This window comes from Mustela putorius, unplaced genomic scaffold (assembly GCF_011764305.1).
Source record: "Mustela putorius furo isolate JIRA1106 unplaced genomic scaffold, ASM1176430v1.1 tig00003909_pilon_pilon_pilon, whole genome shotgun sequence".
Classification (NCBI taxonomy): Eukaryota; Metazoa; Chordata; class Mammalia; order Carnivora; family Mustelidae; genus Mustela; species Mustela putorius.
Window position 1 is genome coordinate 31,829,115 of NW_025422057.1, and position 19,625 is coordinate 31,848,739.

At 39.8% G+C, this 19,625-nt stretch overlaps 1 protein-coding gene across 2 annotated transcripts in view; it reads right to left on the reverse strand.

Moving 5' to 3' along the window:
• ENTPD1 (ectonucleoside triphosphate diphosphohydrolase 1) overlaps positions 1-19,625 on the reverse strand; it is a 93,038-nt gene that overhangs the window by 37,436 nt on the left and 35,977 nt on the right. Inside the window, exons 1-2 of one of the 2 annotated variants that reach the window (XM_004749620.3) lie at positions 16,245-16,378; positions 10,780-10,907 (exon numbers count right to left, since the gene is read on the reverse strand). In XM_004749620.3, coding sequence (XP_004749677.1) covers positions 10,780-10,907; positions 16,245-16,296 — 180 coding nt within the window. In that variant the 5' untranslated portion in view covers positions 16,297-16,378. Of the gene's footprint in view, positions 1-10,779; positions 10,908-16,244; positions 16,379-19,625 lie in introns of those variants that run through there. The other variant, XM_013054699.2, reaches the window with a different exon arrangement.

Genomic DNA, 19,625 nt, shown 5'->3' on the forward strand with positions numbered 1-19,625 from the left:
AATTAAGTTTTGAGGGAGTCAAAAGTTGCACATGGATTTTTGACTGTGTGGTGGGGGTGGCACCCCTAAGCCCCATGTTGTTCAAGGGCCAATCATAGTCTGAATTGAGATGTGATTTAAGTTAAAAATCACACTGGAATTTGAAGATAACATGAAAAAAATAATGGAAAATATTTTGTTAATCATTATTTTGATGAAATGTTGAGATAATATTTTGGATGTAATGGATTACATTAAATATGTTATTAAAATTAATTTCATCTCTTTCTACTTTTTAAAAATGTGACTCCCGGGGACACCTGGGTGGCTCAGTGGGTTAAAGCCTCTGCCTTCGGCTCAGGTCATGATCCCAGGGTCCTGGGATTGAGCCCCACATCGGGCTCTCCGCTCAGCGGGGAGTCTGCTTCTCCCTCTCTCTCTGCCTGCCTCTCTGCCTACTTGTGATCTCTGTCTTTCAAATAAATAAATAAAATCTTTTTTAAAAATGTGACTCCTGGAGAAATTAAAATGTGGCTTGCATGATATTTCTAACGAACACTGTGGGTCTATACCTCTTCTATGAGGTCCAGATCTGATTATCCAACTGCTGGATAATCTTTGGATATCTAATACCTCTAAAACAAAAAAATTTTCTTCAAAAACTTAACTCTACACCTCCTCCTCCTTCCACACTGCTTCTACACACCAGTCTAGTCTCCTATACCTGCTCTTATCACCCCACTCTCAACTTCACTGCAGCCAGTGTGATCGCTTCAAAACACAAATCTGATCAATTTACTGTCTTCTCATTGCTCCTAGGATTAAAGTTAAAATCCTCAGCCTGAGTGGCAAGACCCTGACTGAACCATCTCCCTCACCATCTTTATCTGTGAGATTCTTGGACTTGCTTTCCTTTTGCCTAGAATACTCTCTGTCCTTCTCTATCTCCACCAACTTGTAATCACACTTCACGTTCTACAGTAAATGTCATTTCTTTCAGGCAAGACTGCCCTGGCTCCCAAAACTTTCACTTGGTGGCACTCGTCACAACTATAATCAATAATTTGTATCAGCTATTAACTGTGTTTCCTTCCCAGATAGTAAGCTCAATCATATCGATACTGGCTTCCCAACTCTACAGCTAATATAGAACCTAATACAGATACTTAATAATTGTTAATACATGAATTTGTGAACAAGTGAAGAGCTGCTGAATGAGGTATGGTCATAAAGAGATGATTTGTTTTATTTACTTTAATTCCAGTATAGTTATATACAATGTTATGTTAAAGGGGTACAACATAGTGATTCCACAATTCTATACATTACTTAGTTTTCATTGCGGTAAGCATACTCCACCTATTTCACCCATTCCCCTCACCTACCTGCCCTCTGGTAACCATCAATTTGTTCTCTATAGTTGAGTCTGTTTTTAGGTTTCTCTTTTTTTGCTTGTTTCTAAAACTCCACATATGAGTGAAAACACATGGTATTTGTCTTTCTCTGACTTATTTCACTTAACATTATATTCTCTAGTTCTCTCCATGTTGTTGCAAATGGCAAGATTTCATTCTTTTCATGGCTGAATAATATTCCATTGTATATCTATACCACATCTTCTTTATCCATTCCTCTATCAATGGACAACTGGGCTGCTTCCACAATTTGGTTATTGTAAATAATGCTGCAATAAACAGAGGGGTGCATATATCTTTTCGAATTAATGCTTTCATATTCCTTGGGTAAATACCCAGGAGTAAAATTACTGGATCATATGGTAGCTCTATTTTTAACTTTGAGGAAGATCCATACCCTTTTCCACAGTGGCTGCATCAGTTTGCATTCCCACCACCAGTGCACAACAGTTCCCTTTTCTCCACATCCTCACCAACACTTACTGTTTCTTGTGTTTTTGATTCTAGCCAGTATGACAGGTGTGTGGTAATACCTCATTGTGGTTTTGATTTGCATCTCCCTGATGAGGAGTGATGTTGAGCATCTTTTCATGTATCTGTTGGCCATCTGTATGTCTTCTTTGAAGAAACATCTGTTCATGTCTTCTGCCCATTTTTTATTTGGGTCATTTGTTTTTTTGTATTGTGCTGTATAAGTTCTTTATATGTTTTGAATACTGGCTATGCCATTTGAAAATATAATCTACCACTCAGTAGTTTGTTTTTAAGTTTTGTTGATCATTTTCCTTGCTGTGCAGAAGCTAATAGATTATTTTTGCTTTTGTTTCCCTGCCTCAGGAGACTTATCTAGAAAAATGTTACCACAACTGACATCAAAGAAATTACTACCTGTGCTCTTCTAGGATTTTTATGGTTTTAGGTCTCACATTTAGGTCCTTAAAACATTTTTAGTTTATTTTTGTGTATGGTGTAAAATAGTCCAGTTTCATTATTTTGCATTAAGCTGTCCAGTTTTTCCCAACACCATTTGTTGAAGAGACTATCTTTTTCCCATTGTGCAGTCTTGCTGCATTCGTCAAAGATTAATGGACCATGTAATTGTGTTCTAGTGATCTGTGCATTTATTTTTGTGCCAGTACCATACTGCTTATAGTACTACAGCTTTGTAGTATATCTTGAAATCTGGGATTGTGGTATCTCCAGTTTTGTTCTTCCTTTTCAAGACTGGTTTGACTAGGAGCACCTGGGTGGTTCAGTGGGTTAAGCCTCTGCCTTCCACCCAGTCATGATTTCAGGGTCCTGGGATCAAGCCCCACGTTGGGCTCTCTGCTCGCTGGGGAAACTTCTTCCCCCTTTCTCTCTACCTACTTGTGATCTCGCTCTCTATCAAAAAAAAAAAAAAAAAAAAAAGACTGCTTAGGCTATTTGAGGTCTTTATGAATCTATATATATTTAAGGATTATTTATTCTAGTTCTGTGAAAAAATGCTCTTGGTATTTTGATAGGCATTGCATTAAATTCAAAGATTCCCTTGGATAGTATAGACATTTTAACAATATTGGTTCTCCCAGTCCATGAGCATGGAATATCTTTCACTTGTTTATGTCATCCTCAATTTCTTTCATCAGTGTTTTATAGTTTTCAGAGTACAGGTCTTTCACTTCCTTGGTTAAGTTTATTCCTAGGCATTTTATTCTTTTTGGTACAATTGTAAATGAGATTGTTTTCTTTCTTTTTTTTTTTTATTTTAAGATTTTATTTCTTTATTTGAAAGAGAGAGACCAAGCAAGAGAGAGAGAAGGAGAGCACCAGTGGGGGCAGCAGTGGGGGTGGGGTGCAGAAAGAGAGAAGGAGAAGCAGACTCCCTGCTGAGCAGGGAGCATGACACGGGGCTCCATCCCAGGATCCCAGGATCATGACCTGAGCTGAAGACAGATGCTTAACTGACTGAGCCACCCCAGCACCCCCATGGGATTGTTTTCTTACATTATTTTTCTGTTATTTCATTATAGATGTATAGTGTATAGATATACAATGGATTTCTATGTTTTGATTTTGTATCCTCTGACCTTACTAAACTCATTTATCAGTTTTGGTAGTTTTTGTGTGGAGTCTTTAAGGTTTTCTATATATAGTACCATGTCTTCTGCAAACAGTGAAAGTTTTCCTTCTTCCTCACCAATTTAGATGCCTTTTATTTCTATTTCTTGTCTGATTGCTGTGGCCACGACTTCCAGTACTATATTGAATAAAAGTGGTAAGAGAAGACATTTTGTCTTGTTCCTGATCTTAGAGGAAAAGTTTTCAGTTTTTCACCATTATGATGTTAACTATGGGTTTTCTTTTTAATATATACATATAAATATGTGTATGTGTATACACATATACACATATACATATATATATATACAAAGGTATATATACCTTTGTTACATTGAGGTATATTTCCTTTCATCCTTTCTCTTATTAATGTGATGTATCATGTTGATTGATTTCCAAAAATTGAACCACCTTTGCATCTCAGGAATAAATCCCACTTGATCATGGTGAATGGTTTTTAAATTTATTGTTCGATTTGGTTTGATAATATTTTGTTGAGGATTTTTATATCTATGATCATGAGAGTTATTGGCCTGTAGTTCTCTTTTTTTATAGTGTCTTTATCTGGTTTTGGTGTCAGGGTAATGCTGGACTCAGAGAATAAGATTGGAAGTTTTCCTTCCTCATCTATTTTTTGGAATAGTTTAAGAAGACTAGGTATTAACTCTCCTTTAGAAGTTTGGTAGAATTCACTAAGGAAGCCATCTGATCCTGAATTTTTGTTTGTTGGTAGTTTTTTTGATTACTGATTCAATTTCATTGCTGATAATTGGTCTACTCTGTGTTTCTATTTCTTCCTGATTCAGATTTGGGAGGTTATATGTTTCTAAGAATTTATCCATGTCTTCTAGGTGATCCAGTTTGTTGGCATATAATTTTTCAAAATAGTCTCATAATTTTCTTTGTATTCCGTGGTATTGGTTGCTATATTTCCTCTTTCATTTCTAAGTTTGTTTATTTGAGTCACCTCTTTTTTTTTTTTTTTTCTTGTGAGTCTGGCCAAAGGTTTATCAATTTTATTTATCTTCTCAAAAAACCAGCTCCTGGTTTCATTGATCTTTCCTATTGTCTATTTAGTTTCTACTTCATTTATTTCTGCTCTAATCTTTATTATTTCCTTCCTTCTAGTGGTCTGGGGTTTTGTTTGTTCTTCTTCTTCTAGCTCCTTTAGGTGTAAGCTTAGTTTGTATAAGATTTTTCTTGCTTCTTGAGGTAGGCCTGCATTGCTATGAACTGCCCTTTTAGAACAGCTTAGCTGCATCCCAAAGATTTTGGACCATAATGTTTTCATTTGCATTTATTTACATGTATTTTTTTAATTTCCTCTTTGAATGTCTTGGTTGGCCTGTTCATTGTTTAGTAGTACGTTATTTCATCTCCATGCTCTTTCCAGGTTATTGCTTGTGTTTGATTTCTAGTTCCCCAGTGTCCTAGTCAGAAAAGATGCACGGTATGACTTCAGTCTTCCCGAATTTGTTGGGGCTTGTTTTGTGGCCAGTATGTGATCTGTTTGGAAGAATCTTCCACGTGCCACTTGAAAAGAATATGTATTCTGCTGTTTCAGGATGTAATGTTGTGAAACTATCTGTTAGATTATTTTGGTCTAATGTATCATTCACAGTCACTGCTTCCTTGCTGATTTTCAGTTTGGATGATCTATCCATTGATGTAACTGGAGTGTTAAAACTTCCTTTATATGTGTTATTAGCTACTTTATGTATTTGGGTGCTCCCATGTTGGGTGCATATTTATAATTGTTATATCTTCTTGTTGGATTGTTCCCTTTATGATTATATAGTGTCCTTCTTTGTCTCTTGTTACAGTCTTTATCTTAAAATCGATTTTGTACAGTGTAAGTATTGCTATCCCAGCTTTCTTTTCACTTTGATTTGCATGATAAATGCTTTTCCATCCCCTCACTTTCAATCTGCATATGTCTTTAGGTCTGATATGAATTTCTTGTAGGCAAAATTGTTTTGATTGTAGCATTTAGTCCATGTACATTCAAACGAATTATTGATAGGTATGTACTTACTGACATTTTGTTATTTGCTTTATGATTGTTTTGTTCTTCTTTGTTCTTTTCTTCCCTTGCTGTTTCCTCTCATGATTTTCTACTTTCTTTAGTGGTATACTTGGATTCCTTTCTCTTTATTTTTTTGTGTATCGATTACTGGTTTTTTATTTGTGTTTACCATTAGCTTTATATATAATATTTTATGCATATAGCAGTCTATGTTAAATTGATGGTTGCTTAAGTTTGAATCCATTCTTTATTCTTTTCTCCCCCACATTTTAAGTATATGGTATCATACTTTACATCCTTTTATTTTGTGAATCCCTTAACTGATTTTTTATTTATACTTATTTTTCTGCTTTTGTGCTTCCTTAGTTTTTTTACTCCTGCTTATAGTCTTTTCCTTCCACTCAAGAGTCCCTTTTAACATTTCTGGTAGTGGTCATGAATTCTGTTAACTTTTATTTGTCTGGGAAACTATCTCTCCTTCTGGTTTGAATGATAGCCTTGCTATCTTGGCTGCAGGTTTTTTTCTTTCATCAGTGTAAATGTAAAATGCCACTTTCTTTTGGCCTGCAAAGTTTTTGCTAAAGAATTAGCTATAGGCTTATGGGATTTCCCTTATAAGTAATTATTTTCTCTTACTGCTTTTAAAATTCTCTTTATCACTACTTTTTGCCATTTTAACTACTATATATCTTGGTGTAGACCTCCTTGGGTTATTTTGTTGGAGGCTCTCTGTGCCTCCTGGATCTGGATTTCTTTCTTTTTTTTTTTTTTAAGATTTTATTTTTATTTATTTATTTGACAGATCACAAATAGGCAGAGAGGCAGGCAGAGAGAGAGGGGGAAGCAGGCTCCCTGCTGAGCAAGAGAGCCTGACACAGGGCTTGATCTCTGGACCGTGGGATCATGATCTGAGCTGAAGGCAGAGGCTTAACCCACTGAGCCACCCAGGTGCCCCTGGATCTGGATTTCTGTTTCCTTCTCCTGATTCAGGAAGTTTTCAGCTATTATTTCTTCAAATAAATTTTCTGCTTCCTTTTTCCCTCTCTTCTCTTTCTGGGACCCCTATTATGTGAATATTTTTATGCTTGATGGTATCACTGAGTTCCCTGTTTTTTAATTTTTAATTACTTCTTAGCTCCTGTTTAGCTTGATGCTTTCCATTACTCTGTGCTCCAGTCACTGATCCATTCTTCTTCTTCCTCCAGTCTACTATTTATTCCATCTAATGTAGTTTTAATTTGAGTTATTGAGTACTTCATCTCTGGTTCATTTTTGTTTTCCTTTTTCCCCCCAAAGATTTTATTTATTTATTGAAAGAGAGAGAGAGAGAGAGAGAGAGAGAACAGCCGGAGGGACAGAGGGAGAAGGAGAGAGAGAGAGAATCCCAAACTGATTCTGAGCTGAGCACAGAGCCTGAGACAGGGCTTGATATCACAACACTATGATCACAACCTGAGCCAAAACCAAGAGCTGGTTGTTCAATCACTTGAGCCACCCAGGTGCCCATCTTTTTGGTTTTCTATCTCTTTTTTAAGAGTGTCGCTCTCTTCTCAAGTCCAGTAAGTATCTTTATGACCATTACTTCAGATTCTCTACAGGCATATTATTTATCTCTATTTGTTAGCTCTCTTGCAGTGATTTTGTCCTGTCCTTTCATTTGGGATATATTCCTCTGTCTCCTCACTTTGTCTAACTCTCTGCATCTGTTTCTCTGTGTTAAGAAAGATAGCTACGTCTCATTTACTTGACAGTAATGACCTTATGAAGAAGTCCTGTAGTGCCTTACTGCACAGTGTCCCCTGTTTACTAGAACCTGGCACTTCAGGGGTATCTCCTATGTGTGATGTGTGTGTCCCACTGTTGTGGCTGAGCCACTTTTGCCTTTAGTCCAGCTGTCTGTGATGGCTCTCTTTGCCTGTTATAGGCAGGGTCTGATCCCTGTGTTGCTAAGGGGCCAGTCCTGGGCCACTTTCAGCTTGAGTCAGACCAGGAGTTTGCCAGAGATGCAGTAACACAAAACTATAGGACATTTTTTGTGTGTGTTGTCTTTTGAGAGGCTTTCATAGGTGGCCAGGACCTATAGTCATACCAGACATCAGCTGCCAGCCCACTGCTGGTGCTACAATCAGACTAGTCTGTGTGGTGTGTGTAGTGTGGTCTCTTCCACAGTCCCCAGGACAGGAGTCACTTTGGAGTGGTGCTGGCCTGTCAGGACTGGTTGCATACTGTCAGGCTTCTGGCACCACTTTGGATAGGCTTTGGCCAAGGGCATACTGGAGGGGACAGGGTCATGGGAGAATGGAGGAATGCAGGAGCGGGGCGGGGGGGCACACAGTGCTAGCAAGGTTTGCTTAGGGCTATTGTGAAAGGGGACCTGTGGCCACCAGAACCAAGGCTGGCTGGATTGGAGGGAGTGGATCTCAAGAAGCACTTGGGGGCAGTGTGGGTGATATTAGTAAGGTCTGTAAGTGAAAGAAGACCTGGAGTGAGGCCTGGTTGGTACCAGCAGGTCCACAGGAGAACACAGGGTGTTGCAGGCTGTTAGCAAGTTAGGTAGTATTGTTGGAGAAGTGCTGAGTCACAGGTATCCATGTGTTTATGCTGGACAGTGGAGGAAGGAAATGGCATCCACTAGCTCCTTTGCTCCTGGAGAAGTCTCCCAGTAATCCCTGCCCCTCCAAGCACATGCTCTGAGATTAGTAAACAAATCTCCCTCCTGCACACCCCAGGTGCATTTCAAACTGGTGCTTCTATGCTGTGTCTCCACAGAGCTCTTTAAGGGTGCTGCTTTCTTCTCACCTTCCTGACTTTTCCAGAACTGAGCCCACTAATTTTCAAATTTCCAGAACTCAGGAAATTTTAAGAACTCAGGAAATTAAGCCTTTCTGGTTTCATGCAGAATCCCTGTGCACCTGGGATACTTGGTGTGATGGTCTTGTCCTTTCCCCTTCCCATGCCTGTATCGTTCCTCCCCGCTATAGACAGGTCCATTTAACTTCCAAATGTATCTCCACACTTCTTATTCTCTTTGAGATGGCCTCTTCCCTACATTTAGCTGTGAAGAGTCTCTTCTGTCAGTCTTCAAATCGTTTTCTGGGTTATTTACACTGATGTGGATACTACCGTGTTCCATGGAATGAGGTGAACTTAGGGTCCTCCTACTCCACTATCTTCCCTGGAAGTTCAGTGTTATAGGTTTTTATTTTAATTTTTTTAATTTAAAAAATATGTACTTATTTATTTGACAGAGAGAGAGATCACAAGTAAGCAGAGAGGCAGGCAGACAGAGAGGAGGAAGCAGGCTCCCTGATGAGCAGAGAGCCCGCTGTGAGGCTCAATCCCAGCATCCTGAGATCATAACCTGAGCAGAAGGCAGAGACTTTAATCCACTAAGCCACCCAGGTGCCCCACAATGTTACAGGTTTTTAAAACAAATGTACCAGGTACAAATATTGAAATAAGTATTATCTTTTAAATCATCACTTTTGAAAGGAAATAAATTTATTTCAACAAACTACTCAAAGCCTGTTAGTAGCTCGTGATATCTGGGATGATCCTGGTACTGGTTTACAAACCACACAAGAAAATGTCTCCTTTCTTTTTCCTTATTTTGGATGTTATAATGTTTTATCATATACCTTATTCCTCAAACTTAGTTTTAAATGATTTTGAGGATATTATCAAAGAGTATGCTCTAAAGCAGCAGTATGCCACTATCTACTCTTCAAATACTCATACCTCTTATTTAAAGACCTGTTCCATTTTCTGGGGCCAACACAATACAGAATCACAACAGAGTCAATGATAACCGCTACAAATGCAGGAAAAGTCATCCATGACCAGAAGTATTCACTGGGAACACAGAGCTCAAGTCTGTCATGGATTTTGCCTCCTAGGCAGTCCCCTTCTCCAATGATTCAATAATGAACATGTAAAAAGGTCAAATCAAGAAGGCAATCATGTACTTTTGGAGCTGGTAAACAAATAACAGAACCAAGATGTCATGAGGCTTCAACTGTGAGTGAAGTTTTGCCAAGAGAGCCAACATCACTCAATATTAAAAGGCAAGAGACCATTGACAATGAGATAATATCAGCCTTCTGAGCTGACAAAGGGGTTGCTGTGCACAGCAACACTGAATTGAGTTTATGTCACAAAGGAATGCCAATGTAACATCCAGACCTCTACTATATAGTGACTGATTTGGGTGGGTGACAAAAGCTTTAGAAGCCTGGCATATGCATCCATCATTCCAGTCTCACAGTTTGATGTCTTCAAATACAAGAAAATAAATTGTACATGTATTCCAGAGCCTCCATGGTCAAGTTAACTTCTAGACATGTCATCGTCTACGTGTACATTTGTGCCCATATGTACAACATTAGCAAATTGGTATATTCTGGGCCCTTTTAGATTTATTTACTTATACACTTATTTAATTTCAATGAAAGTTTAAAATGTTGTATTTACAACATAAACTTAAATTTTTCACATGCTTTTTAGCTAAGCTTAAATAAAATAGTGACATTACAAGCTACTTGTAAGATATTCATGTCTTTGAAATTTTACTTTGGTGAATTTGGAAGGAAGTGGAAATATATCACAGCAAAGTTAATGACCCTAATTATTTTTAATGATATTAACTAGTTCTTCAAATGTGGAAATTTTGAAGAAATATGTCTACCCATGAATTAATTTCAAATCACTATATTTGATACATGTATGTGGTTCTCTGTGTTTTTTTTCATTGACTTTGCTTTCTTTAATATTCTGAAAAAGAGGAAAAATTCTTCTCCATAATCTTTGACTTCCAAACTACTTTATATAATGCTCTCTAATAAATTTAATTATTTTGGTATAGTAATGATGATTGAGTAAGAAGATCAAAGAGTACAGTGTTGTGACAGATCCACAGTGAAACAATGAATAAGAAGTAGAGATAACACTAAGTCATAGAATATCAGCACAAAATAGCATCACATAATATCTGGATGTAGTGAATAAAGTATTTGTTTCTCTCAAAGTACTAACAATTATTGCTGAACAAGCATAAAGATAATTATCTTCCTACCACAAACTGACTCAAGACATTCCCTCTTCCCCCATGAGCATCACTCCATTTTACCTCCCTAATCCAGTGGATATTGACTTGCTCCTGGGCTGCCAGAATCTCCACCCCTCCTGTATGTTCTGATTTACCACACACTCCTTCCCCTTCCCCCACTGCACCCCAGCCAGACCCCCTCAGATTTGAGTTACCTTAACATTTTCTGGCAATGGTTTGTTCTGGGTCAGCCCCACAGCAATCAAAGCAATCACAGCTATGATACAGGAGAAGCCAAGGATGATCAGTATATTTCTGGAACAAAAATTCTTCAGTTCAGACTCTGAAACCAAAAGCAGAAAAGAAAATATCAACAAGAAATTTATAAAAACATTGATTTTCCTCCAGTTTCGGTAAGGTCTTGTGCTAGCTGTCTGGAGACATCAAAGACAGATAAAAGTTCATCTTTATTATAGGGAAATAATTCAAGAACAAAAGGATTTGCCTGTTCTGTGATAAGGGCCAAGACTGTTAGTGGTTGTGGTAAGGAGAATGGACAGAATTAGGTCAATGACTAGATAAGGAATGAGGACAGGGAAGAATCCCAAATTGGCTGTTTAATAGGTCATGCTGGTCTGTGAGGGTACAAACAACAACAAAAAAGCAAGGATTGCCCTCATTTTTAAAATCTACCGCAAAATATTTAAGATGTTCAAAAATATTAAGAAAATACCATCAAACATCCAAGTCCCAACAGTCCATGCCATTTTCTGGATTGATGCACCCCTTGCATTTCGACCACACTTAAATGTTGCAATTTGTAACGGTGTAGAGGCTGTGAAGTTTTGAACATTTCTTCATTTACATTATCTCATCTATTCTTAGTCTCACCGTGGGACACAATTAAGCTCCAAAGAGAATCATATAAAAGGCACAAGTTACTTTGGTCATCACAAACAGAGCATATAGCAGAAGTGAACAAGAAATGGAAAGTTGCCCGACTCCTCCATTCTGACAACTCACTCCCTTCCTCTCTCAACTTCCCAAATCATCCCTAAACTTTTTTTCTTAGGCTTTGAAAAAGAAGGGTAAGATAAAGCAATAAAGAAACACACGGAATGAGATGGGCTCTGCAGAATAGATTGCACCTTTCTAAAGACAGAGCATGGCAGCAGGCACCACGTGCTGAAACAGGAGCTCCTCTCCAGGCTCTTGAGCAGAAGCTTGGACTTAATCCAAAGGACTGTAACTGGGTCTCCAATCTGCTCATCAACCTCTAGAATCTTAAACTAGTCTTTACTTATCAGACCAAACAGTACAAAACTTTAAAACTTTAGCAATCCCATTAGCTTCTGCTTCCAAGCATAAGAACAATAGATGAAATATACAATGCTTCCTCTCCTTCTCCCTTCCCAAAAGAACCTCAGTTTTGTTCAGATGATTGCCACTCCCCAAGCAGTCCACACACCTCATGAGAAAAGGATACACTCCACCCCTTGGGCTCAGGATCAGGCCTTATTATTGTGCATAATCTCATTCCCTCACCAAAGATTAGTCCAACAATGCATGTATACCCAAAAATGGCCCCTGAGACCCTGGAGGAAGTCTGCTGGAGCAAGTCCAGGAAAAGAATGGCAGCACTCTTGTCTTCCTCAGACATCACCCTGCCTGGATAAGATGACATTCAATGATGGCAGAACAGAGAGATGGACAAAACTTGAGTCTTTCACAGCATTTTGAACTGCTAAAAGAATAATCCCTGCTCCAAACTTCCTGTGCGACCTATGCTTTGAACCCATTAGAGTCAGGATCTTAATACTCTGAAGCCAAAATATCCGGATATAACTGGAATGGCAGAAGTCTCCTGTTTGATGCCAGGGCTCTGGAATCTGGAAAAGAACCCCCTAGGCACTACCTGCCTCAGTTCCCAAAGTGATGGTGTTGACAAACATAGCTCATCCCAAGCAGCACTTGGGATGAACAATTACAAATCTAATACCCAAGGGCAGCACACTGCAGTAGTTTCTATTTAAACTGAATTTTGAAAGCTTGGCTCCCTCAAGCTGTTCCCCCCAAAAATATATCTATTTATTATTTAGTTTTCATATATGACAATTTTGCTCTCATTTTCCTTCCACATCTATTTGGGCACTAATCTTAGTAGTGACAAAGACCAAAAAGATCCCTGCTCTTTGGAGTTCACAATCTGGCTGGGGAGATAAATAACCCAGAACAGAAGTCATAAACCAGCAACTTCAGGTCATGATATATACTAAGAAGTAATTTAAACTAAGGGATATTACACAGTTTAATGGGAATTAGAACCAAGGAATGGGATATGCAGCAGAGTTGGGGTGGGAGGATTCAACTAAGGGTCAGGAAAGCCTCTCCAAGAAGGCAACATTTGACTGAGACCTGGATGATGAGAAAATAACCAGCCATGAGAAGGAGTAAGAACATTCCAGAAAGAGGGAACAGCAGCTGCAAAAGCCCTGAGGTGGGAAACAGCCTGACATGACTCTCTCTTCCATTTCCTTATGAGATTATTTACTTACATTATTATTCCTGGACAGGTAGATATATACTTTTCCACATTTGCCCAGCTTTTGCAATGACATCCATATTTTCAGACTATATTGAAGATTTTCATCATATTCTTATGACAGATATGGCAAGAAAAAGAACTTAGATCAGCGAGAAACTTTTGGAATTTCTCATACACAATTTTTAAAATTTTATTACAAAAAAAATAAAATAATAGTGACTAAATTTGTTTTTCATGTAACTCGCTAGATTACCAGGGAGTAGCAATTAAAATATTACCATGTTTTTCTATGGCTTAAGGCGGTAGTTTTCAAAAGCCCTTAATCTTCTCTTAGGAGGTGGTACTAGCGATACCACTAGATGTGGGGATCCAGGGGGGATGTAGCTGGGATGTGCTCACAAAAAGGGAACCACTTAGGTTACTGCCCCCTCTTCTCTGGCCCCCAGAACTCTTTCAGATGCTGTGACTGCTACAGTCAAATTGCTATGGAAAATTCACAGTGACTCTTTCTCCCTCACTTCCCTGAAAGCCCTTCATTTACCTTGTGGATAACAGAAATTCAGTTTCTATCACACAATGTGAAATGGCATTTCAAAAAACAATTTCAAGGAACACTTTTTGTCAAAATATGTAATGGCAAAATGTTGTGCTTGCTTTCCTTTGAATTGTCTCATTGTACTAAAGAATTCAAGACTACCGCTTCCCTCCCATTTTTTCCTTTTCATATGACAAGCGAGAAAATGTTTCTATTTAAGGTGAGAGTCAGGTAGAAAGTTCAGCTCTTCACTTGAGAGACAAAACTGAAGGAAACCCAAGCTTTGTGAAAACAGACTGATTTCAAGCCAATTAGCTATGTCAGAGGAAAAGAACAAAAAAGAAAAAATGATCTTTTGATTCTTATACAAACAGCCCTCCTGACATCTACAGCTAGCATCCTATTAAAGGGAAGATCAAAATTCTGCCAAACAGAGAAATCCCAGCCATCTCACTTCATGATACCAAAGATGTAATATCTTAAAATTTTACTACATTAATAAAAAGATCTGGAGTGTTGAAAGGTGTGGTAGGTTTTAGGCAAAAATCACGAAAGTTTTACTCTGCGGATCCTGTATGACTCACTAGTTTCAGACTATTTCCAGTTTGATCAGTTACATCTGGGCTAGGCTTGGCTTGTCACACAGAGAAGAACAAACACAGACAAGTGCTGGAGGGTAAACAGCAATAGAGTACTGTGGCCCTTCCTGTGGGCCTTCACAAAGGCCAGTGGTGGGACAGTCACTGAAGTTAGGGAAAGGTTCTAATCTGGCCTCATCTGGTCCCAAATCCCAGCATCAAAGTCTCTGCACCAACTCTCCTCTTATTCCTTCCCTTCCCTCAAGTAGTTGTTCTTGGTGACACACATTTAGATTGTTCTAACACTCTGGGGCTTTAAGATCCTTTCTCAATTTCTCAGTTCATTCCAGACGTCTTTGACCCACCGTCTTTTATGGTGATATCACCCCCTCCAGTCATCTCCACCTCTGTACAGCAGCCCTTTCTCGGATCACCCTTTCCAATGCCCTTCCCTATAAGAATCCACCCTTCCTGTGGCTGCAGAAATCTCCCATAACTGACATTCCCAGTGCTTTTCCAGATCAAGAATCTAAGATAGCTTCCTACAGGCTGCCAGATGAAAGCCACACTGATCTAGACCTCTCAGCCCTCTGGAAATATAAGCCCTTCCAATCTCACCATTCCAATAAGCAGATGTTTTTCTCCAAGATCATACTGCCCGACATGATGACCACTGGAGTGTAAGTACCCTTGGTCATTGATGTGACTTGATCATTGCTGTGTTTCCAGTTGAATGAATAAATGAATTTTGGATTTTGATTTTTCCAGAGAAGTCTGAGTTTTCTCTATCACTTAGAAGTCTGTTCCCCTCTTTCTCCACCATATCCTTTTCCTTGTCTCCTTTATTTTTTAAAAGATTTTATTTATTTATTTTACAGATAGAGATCACAATAGGCAGAGAGGCAGGTGGGATAGGGGGGGAGGAGGAAGCAGGCTCCCCGCTGAGCAGAGAGCCTGATGCGGGGCTCAATCCCAGGATCTGGGATCATGACCTGAGCCAAAGGCAGAGGCTTTAACCTACCGAGCCACCCAGGTGCCCCCCTTGTCTCCTTTAAAATCAAGCTCAATAAGAGGTTATATTCCCTCCAAAAGCTTCAAAGCTCAATTGTTCCACTAGTTCTCTCTTTGTGTGCTACTTCTAGATACTTCGCGACTTGACCCACTTTAGTTGGGGAGTTTCGTAGTTACTGTCGGGGAGGGGCTTTGCTTCACTCATTCTTTCAATTAGTCACTCAACAATTATCTAGGGAATACATTATACTGTTCACTAGTCCTTTCCTAGGCTCTGAGCTAAAGTAGTAAACAAAACAGATAAGCATCCCCATCCTCGTGGTACTTATATCATAGTTTGGAAGAAAAGACAATAAACAAGATAAGTAAAGTTAAGCATGTAAAGCACATTACATCATAAGTGTTAAGGAGGGGGGGAAAGCAGGAAAGGTAAAGAGGAAGGATATGTTGAAAAAGGCCTCTCTTGAGATGGTGATATTGATGAGAGTCAAGGGGGTAAAAAGAAAGCATGCATAACTGTTAGGCAAGGGCATTAAAGGCAACCAGACTACATGTGCAAAGGCCCTAAGTGGGCCTTTAGGCACCACAGTACCTGGCCATGAGGTTATTACTCATGGAGAGTGATGCAGGGGAGAATGATAAAAGATGGTCAGGAGGGTAACCGGGTTGCTTTCTTAGAGGACCTTGCAGGTTCCAGCAAGGGCACTGCCTTACTCTAAGTGATCTGACTTATTTCTAATCATTTGTATAGTCTACACTCAGTAGCATAGGGGCCTTTGAAGTCCCTGGAGTCAGCAGGGGGTTGGGGGGGGTGCACCTTTTAGGCAGCATACACTTGTCTGTTGTCATGAGGTGCTGAGGCTACCTCATTGAGGTCAGGTCATAGGGCAATCAAACAACCAAGTGTAGGCAGAGCCTGATTCTGTTGGAGCAGAGCCTGTGCCAAGACCAGGGCTGGTAAGATATATCCAGGAGTAATAAACACCATTACATGGGAGGTCTTCTCTATACCTTCTGGTCTTGGTAGATCAGTACTAAAGAATCTTTGCTGAGAGAACATCATGAGGGGTCACCGAGCCAACCAGGATCCATGAGCAGAAAGTTCAACTTCAGGGACTTCTGAAGTGTAGGTCAAGCTAGAGCAGAGTCCAGACAATCTCACCTTTGCTTAGCCTCTCTAAGCCTCCATTTCTCCATGTGCAAATGGGAGTCATAATAGTACCTACTTCATAGGGTTGCTAGGTAAGATCCAGTGAGCTAACAATACATAGCAGCCGATGCTTCAAGAGCCCTCACTGTAGTCCACATTTTGCTCTTAGCACTTTTTTTTTTAAAGATTTTATTTATTCATTTGAGAGAGAGAGAGCACAAGCAGGGAGAGCAGCAGACAGAGAGAGGGGGAGAAGGAGACTCCCCTCTAAGCAGTGAGCCCAATGTGGGGCTTGATCCTAGGACCCTGGCATCAAGACATGAGCTGAAGGCAGACATTCAACAGACTGAGCCACCCAGGCACCCTGTACCCTTAGAACTTTAAATATAACCACTCATTTAACCCTCCTGGGAGGTAGATGTACTTTTATCATCTGTATCAACTTCCTAGGGCTACCACAACAAACTACCACAAAGTTGGTGACTTAAAACAACAGAAATTTATTCTCTCATGATTTTGGAAGTCCAGAATCAAGGTGTCAGCAGGGCCAAAGTCTCTGGAAATGATTCCTTTCTTGCCTCGTCTGGCTTCTGCTGGCTCCTGGCATTCTTTGGCTTGTGGCTGCATCTCTCTAATCACTGTCTGCATGTGGCCTTTCTCTCTATATCTGTGTATGTCATGTTTCCCTCTTTTCTCTCATCAGGATGTTAGCCATTGAATTTAGGGCCCACCTGAAATCCAGAATGATCTTAAGACCTTTAATTACATTGGCAAAGACCCTTTTCTAAATAAGGTCAGAATTACAGGTACTATTATCATCATCATCATTGTCATTTTACAGATGAGGAAACTCAGTCACAGGTTAAGGAAGTTGCTCAGAGTTATACTGATGTAGAAGTAAGCACAGAGGCCAGGCTTTTAAACCACTGCCCTATCTTGGACCACATGACTGAAGCTTAGTACAGTGCCTGGCACACAGTAATAGCGCTGTATGTGGGACCCAATCCCAACATCCATAAGTGAAAAGTGACTGACTTTGGGGATTTGACTGGAGGGGTTGTCAGGACTCTTGTCACAGATGATACCAGACAGTGTTGTATCTTTTAAAATAGATTCTTCAGTCCATGATTGCCAGAAGCTTGGAGCTAAGTAACAGAAGCTGAGATTGTAATTCCCCAAGAGGTTAAGGGACTTGCTCAAATGTATGACTTTGCAAACAGCAGAGAGGAACTCAATCCAGACCTCTCACGCCCGCTTCACTGCCTCAGCCATTGCTCTGGATTGGGGACATGTAGAAATGACTCAGCTTTGTTCCTAGACTCAGTGCAAAAGAATCCACCCCAAGTTCTGTTCAAATGGAAAGATCTTACTCCATCTCACACCCCCCCCCATATTTTTCTAATTAATAAATCCAGAGCCTCGTTTGAGGACAACGCAGTTTAATTTGGGGGGGGGGGGTTCCTGCCTGTGTTTTTAAGTCAAGGAAGTCAGTACAATGTCAATAAATACACAAATACTAAAAATAAGCTGCAAGGCCTCAATGATAACCAGTTAGTTAAAGGGCAAAAGGCAAATGAGAGGGAGGGATAAACACAATTGAGTCAGGCTTTGGGGACACGTGCAAGAAGACAGAATAAGAGGGGAAGGGAAAGGTGGAAGATGAAATGGAAAGCGAGGTAGAGATGGATAACTGAGTGGATTACCCACATCTTGTCCCACTGATCTCTTGAACCACAGACTTCAGAGGATGTCATTTGCTTTTGATATTTTATTCCTAGTCTTTGAAATGTTAATTAGATTGTTAATCTCTGTTCACAGCTCAAAGTAGCCTAGCTGATCCTGAGTGAACCCCTTCAGAGATTCAGCTTTGGGTGGGAGGAGCCCATCTAGAGACACCAGGCAGTGGAAATGGGAGTAGGGGTACAGAACAAGCTCTTCCTCCGAATCAGATTCTGCCAACTCCGTGCTCCCCACCCCCACAGCTCTTGCTGTGAGCTCTGCTCTTTTCAGACTAGCAGCAAGTAACTGACTTTCACTTGGTATGCTTGACTCTAAAAACGTTAATGACTGCAGAAATCAAATGCCCATAGGGGCTCTGTGTGTGGGAAATAAGGAAGCAAAGGAGTCCCCTTCCTCCCTCTCCTTCCCCTTCCTTTGTCCCACCAGACCATCTACCTCCTCATCCATATCCCTTCCGGCCTCTCCTGCGTTATTATGCCCATAGACTGCATGGAGCACAATCAGTCTTTGTGGTCATCATGGAATTCCATATTCAAGTATAGGGCTGGCAAGGAGGAGGGCTGTTTCCAGCAAAATGATATCACTGAGACCGCAGACAGGAATTCCCTGTGTCCCAGCCAACAAGCATAACAATCTCATGTATTGATGGTCTCTGCAATAAGTACATTGCTTTCACTAAATGAATCCTCTTCCACATCTGAATTGAAGAATTACACCCTTGGGACTCTACCCTTTCTCAAAGCAGCTGCATTTGTCAATAAGCTTGGGTTCTTTGTAGCCAGTGAGACAGACTTAAGAAAATCTGTACTAGCCATATATCACTAGTTTGGGGGTCACAGTCAAGGTTGGGTAAATTGACTCACCCAGGTTGCCTAGACTTATAGTAGTCCCCTGTGTTCTATACCTGCCATTCATAAATTCTCTCATTTCTACCTCCACATCTTTGCACCCATGAGATGTATTTAATATAAAACATTAAAATATTTCTGCAGCAAAATATGCCATAAACATAGTAAAACATTACAAAATAAGGAAAATGTTCACAACAACTATGAACCATTTGGTTACTTTAATATATGGAGTCATTAAAAGCATTAAGAACATATTCTTCAACTGCGGTGCCTGGGTGGCTCAGTGGGTTAAAGCCTCTGCCTTCGGCTCAGGTCATGGCCCCAGGGTCCTGCGACCGAGCCCCATATCGAGCTCTCCGCTTGGTGGGGAGCCTGCTTCCTCCTCTCTCTTTCTCTGCCTGCCTCTCTGCCTACTTGTGATCTCTGTCTGTCAAATAAATAAATAAATAAATAATCTTAAAAATTTTGAAAAAAAAAAAAGGATATGATCAACCTACCTAATAGAAAAATACCTGAATAGGCAATTTGAAGAGCAATATATATTCTTAACATATTAAGTGTCTTCTAATTGCTCTTAATTAAAGAAATGTAAATGAAAAAATGAGATCGCTTTTATCACTTACCAAAGATAGCAAAGTTTTTATTTTACTT